At 44.2% G+C, this 18,832-nt stretch overlaps 1 protein-coding gene across 1 annotated transcript in view; it reads right to left on the reverse strand.

The window, feature by feature from the left end:
• Nucleotides 1–1,393: 1,393 nt before the first annotated feature.
• Nucleotides 1,394–18,832, reverse strand: part of OSMR (oncostatin M receptor) — a 65,717-nt gene continuing 48,278 nt past the window's right edge. The window contains exons 9-18 of the mRNA XM_069556142.1: nucleotides 18,601–18,754; nucleotides 15,251–15,327; nucleotides 13,287–13,509; nucleotides 10,469–10,648; nucleotides 9,209–9,313; nucleotides 7,361–7,537; nucleotides 6,564–6,731; nucleotides 4,956–5,037; nucleotides 3,861–3,933; nucleotides 1,394–3,519 (exon numbers count right to left, since the gene is read on the reverse strand). Of these exons, the coding sequence (XP_069412243.1) occupies nucleotides 2,944–3,519; nucleotides 3,861–3,933; nucleotides 4,956–5,037; nucleotides 6,564–6,731; nucleotides 7,361–7,537; nucleotides 9,209–9,313; nucleotides 10,469–10,648; nucleotides 13,287–13,509; nucleotides 15,251–15,327; nucleotides 18,601–18,754 (1,815 nt within the window). The 3' untranslated portion in view covers nucleotides 1,394–2,943. The remainder of the gene's footprint in view (nucleotides 3,520–3,860; nucleotides 3,934–4,955; nucleotides 5,038–6,563; nucleotides 6,732–7,360; nucleotides 7,538–9,208; nucleotides 9,314–10,468; nucleotides 10,649–13,286; nucleotides 13,510–15,250; nucleotides 15,328–18,600; nucleotides 18,755–18,832) is intronic.

Genomic DNA, 18,832 nt, shown 5'->3' on the forward strand with positions numbered 1-18,832 from the left:
GCAGGAGATGCAGGCAAATGTGAGTTTTATACCTGGACTGGGAAGATCCTCTGAAGGAGGGCATGGCAGCCCACTCTGGACAGAGGAGCCTGGCGGGCTACAGTCCATGGGGTCACACAGAGTCAGACACGACTGAAGTTACTGAGCACCAAAGACTCAGACACAATTGAAGCGACAGGGCGGGAGCCCAAGCACATGGTAGATGTAGTTCTAGTTTATTAAGGAACCTCCATTCTGTTCTCCATAGTGGTTGTTATCAACTTACATTCCCACTAATAGTGATGGTGGGGTGGCTCCCTTTTCTCCATACCCTCTAGCATTTATTGTTTGTAGACTTTTGTACGGTAGCCATTCTGACTGATGTGAGGTGATATCTCATTGTAGTTTTGATTTGCATTTCTCTGAAAGTTAGCAGTGTTGAACATCTTTTCATATGCTTTCTGGCCATCTGTGTCTTTGGAGAAATGTCTGTTTAGATCTTCCCACCTTTTGATTCAGTTGTTTTTTCATAGGTGTGATTATTAAAATGGTATGGCTATTTTAGAAAAAGTAAAGCCAATTTAGAAAAACATTTACAGATGAAACCATGATTTACTTCAAAATCGTATCAAGGGGGGAGACTGAATAAGACTATGGATGGACTAAAACAACCATGGTTTAGTGGCTGTTGGGGTTGATGATAGTACACAGTAGTAGTGTTAAGTCGCTCATTCATGTCCAGCTCTGCAACCCCATGAACTGTAGCCCACCAGGCTCCTCTGTCCGTAGGATTCTCCAGGCATGAACAGTGGAGTGGCTTGCCATTCCCTTCTCCAGGAGATCTTCCTAACCCAAGGATCAAACCCAGGTCTCCTGCATTGCAGGCAGATTCTTTACTATCTGAGCTACCAAGGATAGTTCATAAGGGTTTGTTAAACTCCCATTTTTATCTATATTTGAAATTCTCCATGACTTGTTTTTTTTTAATCCTGGTAATTGTTACACAAATTTCAAAGTTTCTGAATAACACTTCTTAAAACAATGCTGTTAAGTGGAATATAGTCTTTAAACAATGTTATTTGGTTATTTATGGACACGGGAAAGGAATGTTTAGAGCCAAAACTAGGGTCATGGTGATACTGTAAGGACAAAGTTATATAAACCCAGCCATTTCCCATTGGTATGTTGTTACATTTCAGAAAGACATCTTTGTTTGACTCAGGTCAGTGATTCTCAAAGTTGAGTGTGTATCTGAGCTGGGATGTATTCTAGGCCTTGTGCCACAGAGATTTTGGTAGGGAGATCTGGAGTGGCACCTAGGAATTTACATTTCTAATAAGCTCAGAACGTGATCTATCACTTAAGGATAATTGCAAGAGTTTCACTTCATTGATATAGAGAAAACACAAAATAATACAGTGATGAAATATTTTAATTAAGGCTTACTGCAACAGAAATGACTTCAAGGTTTTGTGCATTATTTTTCTAAAGAATATCTTTACAAAAGATACTACTTACAAATCAATCATCACCGTCATTGATGTTTCCGTGTATTTTTATAATTACATCATGACAGACACAAAGAGGCTAAATGATAACAATACTGGCCCCAAAGTCTTCTCAAAACAGACTAATCAAGATACTTGTTTGTACTACGTTAGGTGTACATAGTCCATTATTCCAGCCAAAAGCATAGTTATATGGAAGGAAAAAGTTGAAAAGAATGAGCAGAAGTCCTGGTTTGTGTTTATTTAGGTCAGTTAACAGCCATCTTCCTTTCAGCTGTGGCTCCTTCTCTCTTGTTGTTCTTAGTGTGGAATGGTGTGACACAGGGCATTTGGTACCAGAGGCACAAGCAGCACCATCTCCACCACAGCAAAGAGAAAGGAGCCCCTAATCACGCTTATTTAGAAATATGATAAGTAAACATTAAGGGTTGTTGGGCAGAGAGAAGGGAAAAGAACTCTAGCATGACTGAACACTGCTATATAGCAGGTAGGTGCTTTGCATATATTGGTTTAAGGAGACAGAGCTGCTGCCAAGCCACTAAGGAACTCCCACTCTGCATAGCCTTTTACAATTATATCATCATAGCAATATAAGGAGACAGTGAAGGTGTTATTTTGGCCCAGACAACCTACTGGAGAATCCAAAAGAAGCTTACTGAAAACAGGTCATGTATATATCATAGTTCTTGGGGAAAAAAAGATGAACCATAAAATGTGAATGGCATTAATGACATATCTTCCTTCTATTCTGAGGTAGTCATCAAAAATTGTGGAAGATGTGTCTACTAAGTAGGAGTGCTATAATCTTGACACTGAGGCAGGGGTTCCGTGCCAGCCCTGCTCCTTAACTGTGGTAAACAACAGGGGGACACCTGTGGGGACCTCATCCATTCATTTGCATGGCTTACCTATTAAATAAGGTCCAACAGGAGGAGTTCATCTTGCTACTGTCACCAATTCAAAGCAGGTCTAAAATCTGTTTCTGTCTCAAATATGTGACTCTATTAAACACACCCAGAATAAATTAGCATTGACAATTTACGCTCCAATAAAGAATCTTTTGCGGCCTGACATCTAGTTCCTTTACCCTTAAGACAGAAATATGTGGTAAGACTTCCTGGAAATGTTTTCTTGCTAAAGCTGAACTTCAAGGACCACAGCCACCCTGCCCAGTACTGAGTGGATGCGTCCAGTGCCAGGTCTGCTGCCATAAAGGTGGACATGCAAGGTAAGCCTGTTCCCTCGATCCTGCCGTTTCCACAACAAGCCCGCTCCAAGCACAAACGTTAAATTTCATAGCTTCTGACCTTTGAAACCTAGCAAAATCATACACATCAGACCTTCCAGTGGTGGTAATTCACTGGGATTAAGCCCCGAGGTATCTGGTGATGGAACAGTGCCAGCTATGCTTCTACTAGGGTCTGTGTAACATCAGGATATGAAGTGGGCACTCTGCTTAGTGGCAGTGTTCGCTTGGATCTAAAAGGGCAGTGGAGGACAGGCTGCTGTTCTTACTTGGGGCAGGGGAGGCAAGACCCAGGGGAATAGCCATTTGCATTTTATACTCCGAACAGAGTGCTGGCTCTGGTGGATTTGCTGGTGGGCTCTCCTTGTCTCCAGACATGGGTGAAGCCAACTGGGATACATAATTCAAATTAGCTTCTCCAGCTGGGATTTCTCCCAGGGAGTTCATGTAGTTTTGTTCCAGTGTCTTTAGTAAATTTTCAGGTGAAGTCAGTGGTCCCAGCTGACAGTGTGGGGCTTGAGGGGTTACTGGGAAATGTCCACAATAACCCAAGTCAGAAGCTGCCTGATTATAGGTAAAGTTCTCAAAACAGATGCAAGGTCCAGGGCCAGAGTAGTTCTTCTCTGTGGGGAGCAGGTCCAGATAGACAGGCTTAGTACCTTTAGTTTCTGTGGGTGACTTCCTAGTGCCTATGAACTGTATCTTACTCCCTTCAGGCTTGTTTACAACTTCGATAGCATCTGGAACACAGTCGTTGACGTTCATTATTGTTATATGAGGATTCTCCTGAAACAGAAACACAAAATGGGCAAAGATAATGTGTGTGTTTGTGTATCACGGTATATAAAGTATGTGAAATGCACTGAGAGCTTCACTTTTTTGTGTGTTTTATCCTGGTCACAAGTTAATGGTGGTGATCACAAGGAAGTGACACTGAAAACCAAAGGATAGGCCCTGACAGAAGAAGTCAAAGCTAGGTTCACTCATCTCATGGCTGGGGGAGCAGAGGTGGCTCTTGCTTTGTTATATCTTCCTAAGGAGGTCTAGGATTGTATGGTTATTATAGCCCAACCCCTGGGTTAGTCTTTAATAAGTACATGGTATCCCTAGAATTTCCCAGCATTTACCTTGAATTTTATTAATGACAGGACGCTGCTCTTGTAAGGGTCTGGAATGTCAGGATAACACTTGTCCTTCAACCTGGAAAACCAATGAAAATTTCACTGAATTTTGCAATAGAGTGGAATGGTTAAGAGTGAGAAACATGGAGTCAGATTAATCCTTGCTTTATCACTCTTAACACTGTAACCTTAAGCAAGCTTTTTAACCTTCCTATGACCAACCTAGATAGCATATTCAAAAGCAGAGACATTACTTTGCCAACAAAGGTCTGTCTAGTCAAGGCTATGGTTTTTCCAGTAGTCATGTATGGATGTGAGTTGGACTATAAAGAAAACTGAGCACCAAAGAACTGATGCTTTTGAACTGTGGTGTTGGAGAAGACTCTTGAGAGTCTCGGACTGCAAGGAGGTCCAGCCAGTCCATTCTAAAGGAGATCAGTCCTGGGTGTTCTTCGGAAGGACTGATGCTAAAGCTGAAACTCCAGTACTCTGGCCACCTCCTGCAAAGAGTTGACTCATTGGAAAAGACTCTGACACTGGGAGGGATTGGGGGCAGGAGGAGAAGGGGACAACAGGATGAGATGGCTGGATGGCATCACTGACTCGATGGACGTGAGTCTGAGTGAACTCTGGGAGTTGGTAATGGACAGGGAGGCCTGGCGTGCTGCAATTCATGGGGTTGCAAAGAGTCGGACACAACTGAGCGACTGAACTGAACTGAACTGATGCTTTGATTTCCTCACTGGTTCAATGGAGATCATTATGGTAGTGACGGTGTTGGAAGGATTAAGTGAGTTGTTATATGTAAAGCACTGAAAATACTGTTAAGCACATGGTAAAGTGAAATATAAATATTAGCTCTTGCTATTTAACAAGTTTTGCAATATTTTCAAACAGTTTCCTTATGTATTGACTTATTGCTTATCTGTTGATAAACAAGATTACTCAAAATTTTTCATATTTTTACCAAATCTTCCTTTGTCCTTTCCCTTCCAGCACTTTGCCTCATATGATCCAGTATGATTTCTATCTTATTAAATTCCTTTCTAGATTTTTTTCCTTTGACTCTCTTCTTGGATGAAACCTTCCCCACACACTTACCACTGGCTTTTTAGGTAGCAGGTGATCATGACGACCAAAACGCAGAAAATCATGGGGAGAATGATGTGTATCAGTATATGGGCTGGAGAAAGGGAAAAGAAAGGGATTTTTTAGTGACTGCTTTTCCCTCAAAGAAATGAGTTTTACATGTCTGTTATTTCTCAGAACTCCCTTTGTGCAAGATTCACTCTGAGTGCTGTCTGACTGGTGGGGAGCAGGGTGGTGAGACGCCAACCAGCCAACACAGGGACCCATCTGCCCTTAATACTTGTGGCTCAAACTCGTTACCTCTCTTGACAGAATGGATCATTACTCCCCATTCTTCACTCCCTCTCTGTATGAGAAGTATACTCCACCCCCTTGACTTGGAGGCTCAGCTGTGACTTGGTTTGCCCAATGGGAGGTGAGCAGTAGTCACGCTGGTAGCTGAGTTGACTGTGCTTAGAGTTGGCTTGCTCGAGTGTTCCTGTGATGCACTCTGAGCAGAGCTGGCCCCTCAGAGCCACTGTCCTTCAATCTGAGCCTCAGGGAATGAACAAACTACATGGAACAGACCTAAACGTGCCTGAAGCTTGGAGCCCCACTGGGTTCAACCTGTGTCAGCCAAGCCAGGAGCATGAAGAGACAGATCTGTTTCTGTATGCCACTGAGATTTGGAGGTATTTTTGTTAGTCGTTGTTCAGTCACTAGGTCGTGTCCAACTCTTTGCGACCCCATGAACTGCAGCACACCAGGCTTCCCTGTCCTTAACTATCTCCTGGAGTTTGCTCAAACTCATGTCCATCTCATCTTCTGTCGCCCCCTTCTCCTGCCCTCAATCTTTCCCAGCATCAGGGTCTTTTCCAATGAATGGGCTCTTCACATCAGGTAGCTAAAATATTGGAGCTTCAACATCAGTCCTTCCAATGAATATTCAAGATTGGTTTCCTTTAGGACTGACTGGTTTGATCTCCTTGCTGTCCAAGGGACTCTCAAGAGTCCTCTCCAGTACCACAAGGTATTTTATTACCCATCAAAAATGGACTAATGTACCCCTTCTAGTTAGGGTCTAATAAAATTACCTAAATCATAACCTAGGTAATTATTCTACTTATTTCTCAGCTATATCAACCTGTACTTCATTTTCATAAATGCCCATCTTCCTGTTCTCAATGCTTGCAAATCCACCAAAGAATAGTGTAGATAGGTTGTTAAACATCCTCTTTTATAAAAGCAAATCATACAAGGGCATTTGAAGGCTGATAGTCATTCACATGCACATATATTTCTGCTGACAAAAACACCCCCACCCCTCTCTAGACAGAAGTCATAAGGGTCTTTCCAAGTCAACACTAAAATATGCTATCTGTGATTTTCAAACTGTTCTGGGACTGAGAAAGTTTCCAGGTCATAGATCAGGCATATTAGCTTCACTCTTATCTATGCTGTGGGATTCTGTGTAACTTTTTTTTTTTTTCTTTCATGAGTTTCATCTAGAGAAAGAAAGAGACAAAGACAAAGAAGAAAGCTTTAAACATCCCTGATCTAGACAAAGTCCGCAACTGTGCGTGTCGTTTGTCAGTTTCCCAGGAACCCCTAAGAGGAGAGTTCTGATTTGGAAAAACTCACAGTAGTCATCCGGAGTCGTGACCTTTGTGAAGTCATCCAGGGGACCCTCACCAGCACTTGTATAAGGAGTGACGAAAAACTCATAGACAGACTCTGGCTGTAGGTCTTTCACAACAAGTGTCTTTTGATCCGGGTTGTCAATTGTGTATTTGCAACCTACTGAATTATCTGTGTTTAAAAAAAAAAATTTTTTTTTAAGAAGAAAAAAAAATGATTAAGAAAAAAAAAATAATAAAGATCTTGTGAGACAGTCAGGCACTAATACTTCTGTGGACTCAGCACTGCCAACATTTCTAAACCAATCAAAAATGAAATCATAATTTCATGACACTGGGCATACTAAGATGTTTGGGAGATGGCAAGCAAGATGAGCATTCCACTAAGCAAGGGCTATGGGGGGTGGGGTGCGGGGGGAACTCAAATCTGCCACAGAGAGAGTAAGAGCTTGCCAGAGCTACTTAGAATACATTGCGATAAGCTTTAACAAAGTCAAAAAAAGAAAATGAGGTTAGCAAGCAAGTTTCCTGAGCAGTAAGTAGGTTTTCTTAAGGAGCTAGGAGTACTTCAAGTGCTTCTAAAAATACGGGCCACACTGTTTTTAAGTAAGTTGAAATCCTGGCCCCCATCGTCCTGTCCACCCTACTAATTTAAGGACACTATTCGATCATTAAAGCATGCGAGCACAGAAATCAGCCTGGACACGATCAGAGATGGCTGGTAGCCTTTCCAATGATTTCAAGTAAGGAGATCTTGAAACTGTAAACAGACTGAAAAAAAGAAAAATCAAAAAGTGTCACCTGGAAGAACTGTCTTTTCAAATTCCCGGTGGCACTTCTCCCCTGTCTTGGACTTCAGGTAGACATAGTACCCTTGTATAAAACCAGTTTGAGATTCGGTGGAATAATCCTTCCAACTCAGCGTGAAGGAATGGGAGGTCAAGTTAATCGTGGCCACTTCAGGGTTGTATGAAGGAGCTAAGAAAGGAAGGTGAGATAACGTAAGAGTCACAATTTGGAAGCAGTCTCGGAGCATTCATGTAAATCGAAGGTAGAACCACAGCCCACTCTATAGGTGCTTATGACAAGTGAAGGACTCTTAGCTTTTTCTCTGACTTTGTTCATGATAGCTGGGAAGGAACAAGCTTCATCTTGTTCACGCCTTGCCTCTCCCAGAAGTAGAAATGGATGCCCAGAGAGATTCAATAACTTGTGCAAAGTCACACCGCAAAAAAGAAAATAAAGGCTTCCCTAGACTTTTTTCTGCGCCTGACTGAATTCTAAACAGTGTTTGGGAGAATGAACTGAAAAGTAGGGGGAAGGGAGGAGGAGGAAGGGTTATGTTTGAAGAGGTCAAGGTGGCTTTGAAGAGTTTTAGTTCCCAGGCAGTGGCAACGCACAGTTGTCCAAGTGCATGTGTGTGTGTGTTAAGTCGCTTCAGTCGTGTATGACTCTGTGCAACCCTATGGACCTCACCCCACCAGTCTCCTCTGTCCATGGGATTCTCCAGGCAAGAAGACTGGAGTGGGCCACATTCCCTCCTCCAGAGGATCTTCCCGACTCAGAGATTGAACCCACATCTCTTAGGCCTCCTGCCTTGGCAGGAGGGTTCTTCACCACTAGTGCCACCTGGGAAGGCCCCGTCCAAGTGTGGGAAGACTTCATTCTGAGGCTGCCCTGAGCCTGTTTCAGCACATAAGCTGGTGCATGCCTGGCCTGCAGCCACCAACACTCACAGAAATGTCCCTCCCACCTGTCTGGGACAACACCCACTCAATGGAGAATACCAAGAGCTGGTCTGATTGATGCAAGGTAACCAAGGACCCAGCCGCCCAACTCCCAGTGGGTGTGCCAAGAAACTAAATAAGCAACCACATGAAAGGATCAAAACTTGCCCATTTTGCTGGTGGAATCAAAGTACAATGTCTAAGAGGGGCAGCAGTTTCACAGTATATCTGCCAAAAGTCTTAAAACCTGTAAAACTGTATTTAAGAAGTTCCACCTTCTGGTTCAAGTATTCTACCTCTAGGACTTTATTTAAAAACCATCATCAGTGCAATGGACAAAGATTCAGCTAAAATGATGGTGAGTCAGATAAGGCATAAGGGGATTTGGCCAAGAAAAAGAGAGAGACTGAATATTAGAGACTGCAAGAAAATTGAGGGTGAATTTTATAGTTTTTAATTGAAAAACATTTTAATCATCCTGAAAGTCCAAAGATGGGTGATCTGCCATACGCAACCCATGAGGCAGTTTGCAGTCATAATGACTGAAAAGGTAAATATTACTTAGTGACATGAGTCAAAAAGGACTTTACAAAACTGCATAGAGTAAGATCTGATTTTTATATCAAAGTGTATGCCTGTACTGACAAAGAACACACACAAAACATTAACTGGATATGTGCCCTTGGGTGGTAAAATCGGTCAGAGTTTTGTCTTCTTTTGCATAACATTTCATGAATTGTCTTTAATGAAAATGTTTTATGCTTATGATTAAAAAACAATGTTTTTAAAAACCCAATGGCCAGAATAAATAGCACACTGAAAATTAGGAAAGGTGCTATAATTTTCCTAAAGCTGAAGCAAAGAGTCTCTGAATTGTCCTGAACAAGTCTATCCATGGACACAGTAAATGCTTTAAACTTACCCAGTTCCTTCAAATAGCCAGCTTTTTTCTCTAATAAATGGGCCATCCCTTTTGCAGAAATTTCATAAATTCTGAAGTCGTAGCGAACCCCTGGTCTAAAAGCATCTAGAGAAGAAAAGTCAACAGATTGTCAATAACACAGGAAGACATTCTCTTTATTTCTGAAAACGAAAAGAATGAAAAATGAATTTGGGTCACCTTAAACAATCTTCCTCCTCGGAGTTTCTGCCCTTCATCTCTACCATCTTCCCGCCTTCCCCTGAGCCTTGGAATCCTCCGGCATATCTGACAATGGGGGGAGGGGGGGTGCTGTTCTCTACATCATCCTCTCTCAAAATACCCTTATCCATGTGCATCAAACTGGGTGCAGAATTCAACCAGAACCAGAAAACCATGTAAAACTCTCTTCTGACTCTAAATCTCCCGCCAGCGACGCGCCCTTTCTCCGCCCATGAGAGGCAAGCGCCTGGGAAGATCTGCTTCCAGTAACTCACTTGCCCCTCACCCCACACCTCTAACACTGCTCAATAAAGGAAGACTCCTCCTCCCCATTCCCGCCAGCCACCCGAATGACCCCACTGGGCCTCATCAGTGAAGTGGTGGGGTGGTGGTGGTTTAGTCGCTAAGTCATTTCCTACTTTTGCAACCCCATGGACTGTAGCCCATCAGGCTCCTCTGTCCACTGTCTGTGGGATTTCCCAGGCAAAAACACTCGAGGGGTTTGCCATTTCCTTCATCAGTCACTCTCTGGATCGACAATTCCCACATCTCTACCTTGTGGCCAGCAGATGGCGCCACTAACCCACGGCTCAAGCCACTACCCTACGCTCCTTAAACTGCTACACTTGCAACCTGGAAAAGACAAATCCAGTGTGGCGGGGAAAGAGACCAAGTTGCATTGAAACTGAAGGAGTTGATAATCGACTACCATCAACTCTACCCCTATGTCTTCCAAATCCACATCTTTGCTTTGGTATAAGCTCTCAGGACGACTGTTACAGAGGTCCTTTGCTATCCATTTGAGACTGCTGGCTTAGAACAAATTCATGAATCTTATGAACACCTATCCAGACTTACATCTGGATGGATCTGTAAAAGTAAATATAAAGGTCAAAACTTAGACCACATCACTGCAAAACTTGAACTCCAAGACCCACGTGGGATTTGGAGTTACCAGTGAGCACAGAGTATCTGAGATGGTCCAGAAATCCTAGTTGAATTAGGTGGATGGAGTGAGATGGTAATACAGAAGGTTCTTACCTGAGCTAATAACTGTGCCTGTGTTAGTGGGGCCTAGGTTTTTCCACCGGAGAACACAGGGAAGGTTCTGGGGATCGTCACACCACTCCACAACATAACCTGTGGCATTTCTGGATTGGGGTTTCCAAGACATGTGAAATCCATCCTCTGTACCATTCACTCGCCCTTCTTCAACATTTTCTGTACGTTACAAAGAGGGCAATGCTTCAGATTTAATTAATCAGACATTCTGCAAAAGTATCTAAAGAAGAAAATAAGCTTGAACGTGCTGTGTATCTAGCAGGTCCAAGCCTTCCCTCTGTAACTGTGACAGGGCTTAGGATAAGGGCAGGAGGGATGTTTTCATCAGGTTTTTCCTACCTCTCACTCCCAATAAATATTCGTACCTGCCCCTCAAATGTCCCTTGTCCTGAGAGACCCAAAGAAACATCAGCTCCTAAGACAGGGATCAGCAGGCAGGACCACTGGTGGAACAAATCCAACTTCGAAAGCTTGTTTTTACTAAGAACAGTTCTAAGATTTTTCAACTGTTGTTGAAAACAAAGGATAGAAAATACAAATTGGAAAATGATGATTGAAGTGCCTATATTAATGTCTAAAATATTTATGCTCTGCCTTTTTACTGAAAAAGTAGTTGACCTTTGACCTAGAACTGTGTCTGGTACTTGATCTACTTTCAAAAACTATCTGTTGAATAATTCAGCTTATTCCCCCACACAATGCTGGCTGCCTCAGAATGAACTCCTGTCTCCAAGATGTTAGGGGTAGAAACTGAGGTGATCGCAGCGCAAAACAGGAAGAAATGATTCACATACATCCAGAGTCAGATTATGGAAGGGTGTGACAGTACTTGTGACCTAGGATGCTGCCTCAGTGTATTTTATGCAGCAGGGTAATCTTCCATACATCTGACAATTGGACAAAAGGTGATGGTCTCAATGGACTACAGCGCTGCTGACTTCAAGCAGGTCAGTCTAGGTCTGGAGGGATGAGAACTTCTGTTTCCAAGGCTGATTCCACAGCCTCCCGCTGTTCAGAAAGCAGTGGACCCAGGCAGTCACTTGAATGAAAGCAGACTCTGATCAAGGACTGGGCCTGCAAGCAGCTGTTCAGAGAGGCAACCAGTGTGGTACAAGCAAATATGACATGGGATGGACTTAATACTCCACATATACTTCTTGTTTCTCTGCAATTCATATTTGATGAGGCATCTTTTCTTTTATCTGGCAATTCTAATTACAGCTGAATGTTGATGGGTGCTATCAAATTTTCCAGGGCACCAAATTATCATCCAGCTGGGAGCACCCAAACAAATGTGCAGCCCCAGGTATAAGGTCAGGGGTCCCCCACGAAGGCCTGTGCCTATCCTACCCACACAGCTTCTGTCTTTCTTCATCAGAGACCCAAATCTCTTTCATGTTGAAGCTGACATTTTCCACTTATTCATATTGACTATAATTTCACCCCAAACTTAAAGCATAACTCTCCAAAGCTGTTCTCTAACCTTGCAAATATGTCTGGAGAAGTGAGGGGAGAAGCAAAGAAAAGGGAATCTTTTCTTTTCAGTCATTCACACTTTAGCATGAATTGGCTGAACCTCCTTGGCCTGTCTCATAGCACATCAGTGCCTTTATCCACTCTAGAGACATAAGAATGTGGACCATATCGGAAGGCTGGATAGAGCCTCACAAGGGGACGGAGTGGGTTCTGAAGGTAGGGCATGAGGAAGGAAGACAGGGTGGGAACCCCCAGATGGGGATGACCCCAAAACAGAGAAGAGTGTTTAGCAGAGTTGTTTGAGCTGAGCCTCCCTGGAGGTAGAGTTTATCTATCAGCTCCCCAAGGAGTGAATGAAATGCCCACCTTTCCTGTTCTGTTCCTAATAAAGACAGAATACAACCATTCACTTCCTTCTCTGATACAGTTCTTCAAAAGCAAAGATTATGTCAAGTAACTCCTTAGTTTTTCTTCTGCGGCACAATCCCAATTTCTTTTTCTTACTTGACACACTTTATGGTTCTTAACCAAAATAAATCAGACAAAAATAATAACACCCTCCAATCTAGCCCATTTAACCTAAATGTAAGCCTAATTTGAATAACAGGTATAAAGCGACCCGACATAGCCCCACAAGCAGGGTATGACAAAGCAGTAACTGAAGGGTGACATCATTGCAAGGTTCACAAATCAATTTAGGATGTCTGTGAGGTGCTGTCCAAGTGTGCAGTGTCTGAGTGTGTGTACCACTGGGGGTGGGGTTAGTGCAACCAACTTCCTTTCATAGCTCTCCCAGGAAGGAAAGTAACACCATTATTGATTGTACATGTAAGGTCATTTCCACCTTGTTTGGACTTTCACAGGCTAAGTGTTTAGACAGTTATCATCGTTTATTCCACAGCTTTGGCAAAGCCCTTTTTGAAAGATGATGCTAGTTCTCCTTGTGGCCAAAATTGACAAAATATTTTGCCATATAAGAAATGCAACTCATATTCCATAAGCCACAAAGCACACTCATACCAACTCTAACTCTGTTAGGACTGTTTGTTTGTGTTGCATTTATTTGAGTAAAATTTGAGATAACTTCCCAAATCAGTGGAAGAATCCCTGGAAGGGCAATGTCCTGAGCCATGGCTGAAATCTTCCCACACCGAGGAAGACTGTCCCAGAAACCTGCCAACATGCCTGGACCCAAAGAAAATGACAGTTTGGCAGCTGCATCTTTTGTCTCTCCAAACTACTCTTTCCAATTTATTCATATCTACCAAATAACACCATCAACATTTTCCTAGTGAAGAAAAACAAAACCAGAGAAACTCACCATTTTCAGGATGTCCAGAAATGGCAACTGCGGAAGCTGGAGAAGGGCCCACACTGTTGTGAGCCGTGACATAGATCTGGTAAGAACTCTGATCGAGGGTTACTTTTGTGCTGTTGGCCGGAGCAGGGACAGAGAGGACCTCTAAACTGGATGGTTCATCAAGATTTTCTACAACTACATTATAGAACAGGATCTTCCCATTGGTATGCACTTTTGATAGAGGCTGAAAACAAATATTGACAATCATTTCAACATGGGCTTCCCTCTGAATAAGAATTTGCTTGATTGCTTTCTCATCTTTTAACTCCTTTGATTGCCTTATACACACACACACACACACACACACACACACACAGCAAATTAAAACAGTTGAAGAGCGAAAATAACCTTCTAAATTAACCACACTTGAAATCAGACATTCTACTTTAACTAAAATTGAGTACAGAATAGGATCATTTAGGGATGAGCTTAAGAGCATATCATGTCCAAAGGGTGACCAATTAAGGAATCGAGAGGAAGGGGGTTATTTAGCCTGGATTAAAACACACTTGGTGAGTATGGACTCAGTTGGTAAAGATTCCGCCTGCAATGCAGGAGATGCTGGTTTGATCCCTGGGTTGGAAAGATCCCCCGGAGGAGGAAATAGCTACCCACCTCACTACTCTTTCCTAGGAAATCCCATGGACAAAGGAGCCTGGTGGGCTGCAGTCCATGGGGTTGCAAGAGTCGGACATGACTTAGCAACTAAACCGCCACCACCACAGTGAGTACAGAGCAGGGAAGACAGGAGTAACCCCAGACAGGAGGGGGCTGGGCTCCTGGAATGCCTCCCTCCACCAGCTGTGTCACCCCTTGCCTCCAAGCTGTGCTTCCCCAGACCCAGGGCCCACGGTCCCTCTTTCATATGATCCTCCAGGTTGTAGAGAGTTCTCTGTCCACACAACCCTAAGCCCACTCCCAAGGCCTCAACCCCCAGCCAGATGGTGCACCCCCAGACCTGAGATCAGGCTGGGGCAGCTGTTGGCTCTGGGTGTGGACAGAACCTGCCTGTACAGACTGGCGCATCCACAGGTGTGTGAACAAGCCCCCCGATGGGGAGGCCCAGAGTGGAGGTGGGAAGCAAAGTGGGGTGGGCGCTGGCTGGGGACTAGACACTAGACACTGAGGAATTCAAGAGCTCTGAGTGGGGCTTCCTTGATGGCTCAGATGGTAAAGAATCCGCCCACAATGCGGGGGACCTGGGTTGGATCCCTGGGTTGGGAAGATCCCCTGGAGGAGGGCATGGCAACCCACTCCAGTATTCTTGCCTGGAGAATCCCCAAGGACAGAGGAGCCTTGTGGGCTCCAGTCCATGGGGTCGCAAAGTCGAACACGACTGGGTGACTAAGCACAGCACAGCATAGCCAGTATTCTTGTCTGGGAAATCCCATGGACAGAGGAGCCTGGTGAACTACAGTCCGTGGGATCAAAAAGAGTCGGCCATGACTTTGTGACTACATCACCACCACCACCTCCTCAACACAAACCAGGCCTTCCACGTTGTCAGGAAGGCAGGTTAGTCAACATAGAAGGACTAGATTGACTTCTGCTACAATCTTTAAGCTTGACTTATCACTTTCAAATATAAATATTCATAACTTTAAAATATGGTATATATTTCTCTGCTTCTCCTCATGCCCTGGGCCCTGCAGATGTTAGGGGCAGGACTGAGGGGAAGTTAGGAGATGCAGTTCTAACCATCAGAACCAGAACAAGCTACCTGGGCAAGGCAAGAGGCTGCCAAAGAAGAAGGCCCTGGTCCAGTTTTAGGGGTATGGATGCGGAGTGGAGATTCCCCGACCAGGTCAGAAATTCTACAGGATTCCTGGGAAGAGCCCTCCCAATCGAAAGACTACATCAGTATCTAATCTTGGTGAAAAGCAAATGACAAGCAAAAATGTCTTTCTAAACCTCTGGCCTCTTACCTTCCAGAACAAGGTCACCGTTGGATGTCCCGACACAAACGTCACATCTCTCCAGACATCGGGCGCCTCCGATGGAGCTGAAATCAACCAAAGGAAAGCTCCTGGGTCACAACATGGACGAAGAACAATACTTTCAACCTTCCTCTAGTTAAGTCAGCAAAGTGACCACAGCCAGTCTGACCTGAGGCCTGCGTCTCGGCTTTTCACTCTCTGTGATGTCTACACACTTGGCCGTGGCACACTGTTCACTCTCACAAGCGGCAGGCACTCAGTAGGTGCTTTACAAAAGGGTTGCTACATCGGAACGGGAAGTGACACGGGGGCCTTTGTGAAACTCAAGCCTCAGAGCTTCTAGAAGCCACCAAGGAATTTTGGAACCCTGCGTCAGTCCAATGCTAGGGGGTTAGTTAGGCAAGAATCCTGCATCAGTCCAATGCTAGATTAGTTAGGCAAATTTCCCATTTCTGGAATTTCTAGGCACAGCAAACCATTGCTACTTCCTTGCCCCTCTGGTGGAGGCTGCAGTTGGACACCCTTAAGTGGAGCCCAGTTCTCCTGATTGTACACTGGCTGGCCCCTGGCTGTGGTCAGAGCCTGGGATCCCCTCCTTGTCCCCCTCCTCCCCATGCACGCCTGTCCCCCAGCTCCTGGCCTGAGCCTGGGGCAACTCCCTGTGTGTGGGCCCTCGGGGCACCGGCTGCAAACCTCCCCCGTATGCCTCTCCCCACTCTGTTCTAGAAGACCTTGCCTCCTTGTCATTCTTGCCACTAAACTGTGGCACATAAATCAGTGATTTATGACTGGATTCAACGTATCTCTGCACAAGAAGAACACTGTTTTGCAACATAACATAAAATTTTAATTCTCTGCTTTATGAAAATATAGTTTATGGTCCCCAACAACTGAATTTTTTTAAAAAATGAAAATTTTTTTTCATACAGTTGCTAACACTTTCTATTCAACATGAAGGTGACTGTATATCTTTAAAATCTTTTCAACCCCATGGATAATAGCCCGCCAGGCTCATCTGTCCATGGGATTCTCCAGGCAAGAATACCAGAGTGGGTTGCCATTCCCTTCTCCAGAGGATCTTCCTGACCCAAGGATTGAACCCAGGTCTCCTGTATTACAGGCAGATTCTTTACCATCTGAGCCACCAAGGAAATCTCTGAAATTTAAGAGACTCTTTTTTTTTTCCCCTGTAGTTGCTAACACTTTCTAGCACAACATGAAGGTAGCCATATATTTTTAAAATCTATTAAGAGGCAGATTTCAATTTGCTAAACAAGCCATCAGAGAAGCCAATGTTAAGTATAAAACATATTGAAAAACTCAGGCGCCATATGAGACCTCAAGCTCAGTGCAGAATCTTCCACTGCTGGTTTGTACATGACCACCTGCATGAGAAGAGAACAGCAGTACAGCTGGTGGTGCCCCATATTTATGTCACTACAGCATCTCCCCATGGGGTCATTTATCTCTGCTCACCGTGATTCTGCTTAAGTAGGATTATAATACATATAAACATCGACTCTGCCAGCATTGAGCAAAGTGTTATCAGAGTTGAAAAAGTATAGGTTCATCATGAGTAGATTCAATTGATTTTAACTTTGCAAAAGCAAAGTTAAGGATTTTCAGACTTATGATATTATAATCTAAAATAAACTAATTACCAAAAATGCTATAAAAAATGTAAAGTTTTTTTCTTTCCACTAAGTTTTAGGTATAATTTTGGAATACACTTGCAAAAAAATAACCCCAAAGCAAAGCAATATTAAAGTGCAAAGTATTACGATAAAGCAAATCTTCTTTGCTCAGTTGCTTCAGTTGTGTCTCTTTGCGACCCTATAGACTGTAGCCCGCCAGGCTCCACTGCCCATGGGATTCTCCAGGCAAGAATGCTGGAGTGGGTTGCCATGTCCTTCTCCAGAGGATCTTTCTGACCTGGGGACTGAACTCATATCTCCTGTGTCTCCTGCATTGCAGGAGGATTCTTTACCCACTGAGCCACCTGGGAAGCCCACAGTTGAGGAATACACCACATTACCATCAGGAACGGGGTTCTCTGCTCCAAGATTTCTTGGGGGCTCTATATGACTAGAAAAAAATGACTGGACTCCTGGAGGGGCTGACGAGGGGAAGAGGCTACTGAGCACCTCTGGTGACCAGCCCAGGTGTGGATTTTCGTGCGCTGCCCTCCCTACCACCTCAGTCAGAACATTTTTAAATGTCCCTTCCAGGCTGAAACAGAAAAAAAAAAAAAAAAAAACTCCACAGCCTGCAGACATGAATAACAAGATGGAATCAAATAAACATACACAATCCTTCCTTAGGCAGCAAAACAGCCCGGATTTGAGGCCACAAGCTCTCCAGGCTGCAGGGACACCCCTGAGAGCCACACCAGGCAGTCTGGGTGACGGGGAAGCTCTGGAGTCTGCTGGCCTGGGTGTCAGCCGCGGTGCTGACTCAGGGGCCTGTGAAACTCCTCATCCTCCCTGTGCCTCCCGGGCCTCATCCACTGAGTGAGGAGACAACAGGACCTGCTGCACGGCGCTGGGAGGATTTGAGGAAAACACTGGAACCCTTGGAGCTGCGTCTGGCACATACTAAACACTCTGTGCTCCGGTTACTGTTGTTCCGTCTGCTGCTCATTAAGCGCAAGCTGGCGCGTCTCCCCAGTCCAGGGGCCCAGGCTGCCTCATGCGTGAGCCGGGCGATGGCAGGACTATTATGTGGCATTGGAAGGAGATGAATGCAGGGCTGGGCCATCTCATCTCCTGAGCAATACTTGTGGTCTAAAACGTAGTTATTTGGGAGGAAAACTCTCTGTTTAGTCATTATTGACGAAACAACCTCTGAGAGCATCATGAGAAAGCTCCCAGTTTGCTGTCGCTGGAATGAATGACTTAACAATGATGATTAAGCTTCCAGATACTACCTTTCCAAACACAGCCCATGGCTGTTTTCTATGAGATTAGTGCTTTCCTCAGGAAAAATGCTACTGTTTGTCCCCACGCCTGAATGAAAAGTTCATACTTATTTACAGGGCCCCAGTTTCAACAGGAATCCAGCAGTACCAGGAGCTTAGAAACCATTTTGGAAAACTAAAAATCCCAGAGAAGATGTTCAGTAGAAATAACCTGGATGGCAAATAAATGTCTGAGGTAGATGTCTTCCCACCCACACTCCGTTAGGCATTAAATTCACTTTTTTTTTTTTTTTAAGATGCTACTCAGCCTCTGCTGTAATACTTTCCCCTGAGTTTTGGTACAAGCAGAAGTTCTCAGGGAAGTCCACCCATCTCCTCTCAGTCAGTTTAGATTCTTGGGATGTCAGGGAGCCAAACGTACCAGCTTCAGCTGTGGTGAAGTTTTGGCTAATCAATTCACTCCATTTCCAGAAGTGGTCGGCATAAGCGCAGTGTACACGGGCCACATATTCTGTGTCTGGCTTCAGCTCACTTAAGAGGTACTCACCGTTCACTCTGACGGAGATATTGTGTTGCTTGATTTAAAAAAAAAAAAAAAAGATGAAATGAGGAGGAAGACGACAGAAGTACCGGTGAGCACACTTTATTGTAAA

Source organism: Ovis canadensis, chromosome 16 (genome assembly GCF_042477335.2).
Source record: "Ovis canadensis isolate MfBH-ARS-UI-01 breed Bighorn chromosome 16, ARS-UI_OviCan_v2, whole genome shotgun sequence".
NCBI lineage: Eukaryota > Metazoa > Chordata > Mammalia > Artiodactyla > Bovidae > Ovis > Ovis canadensis.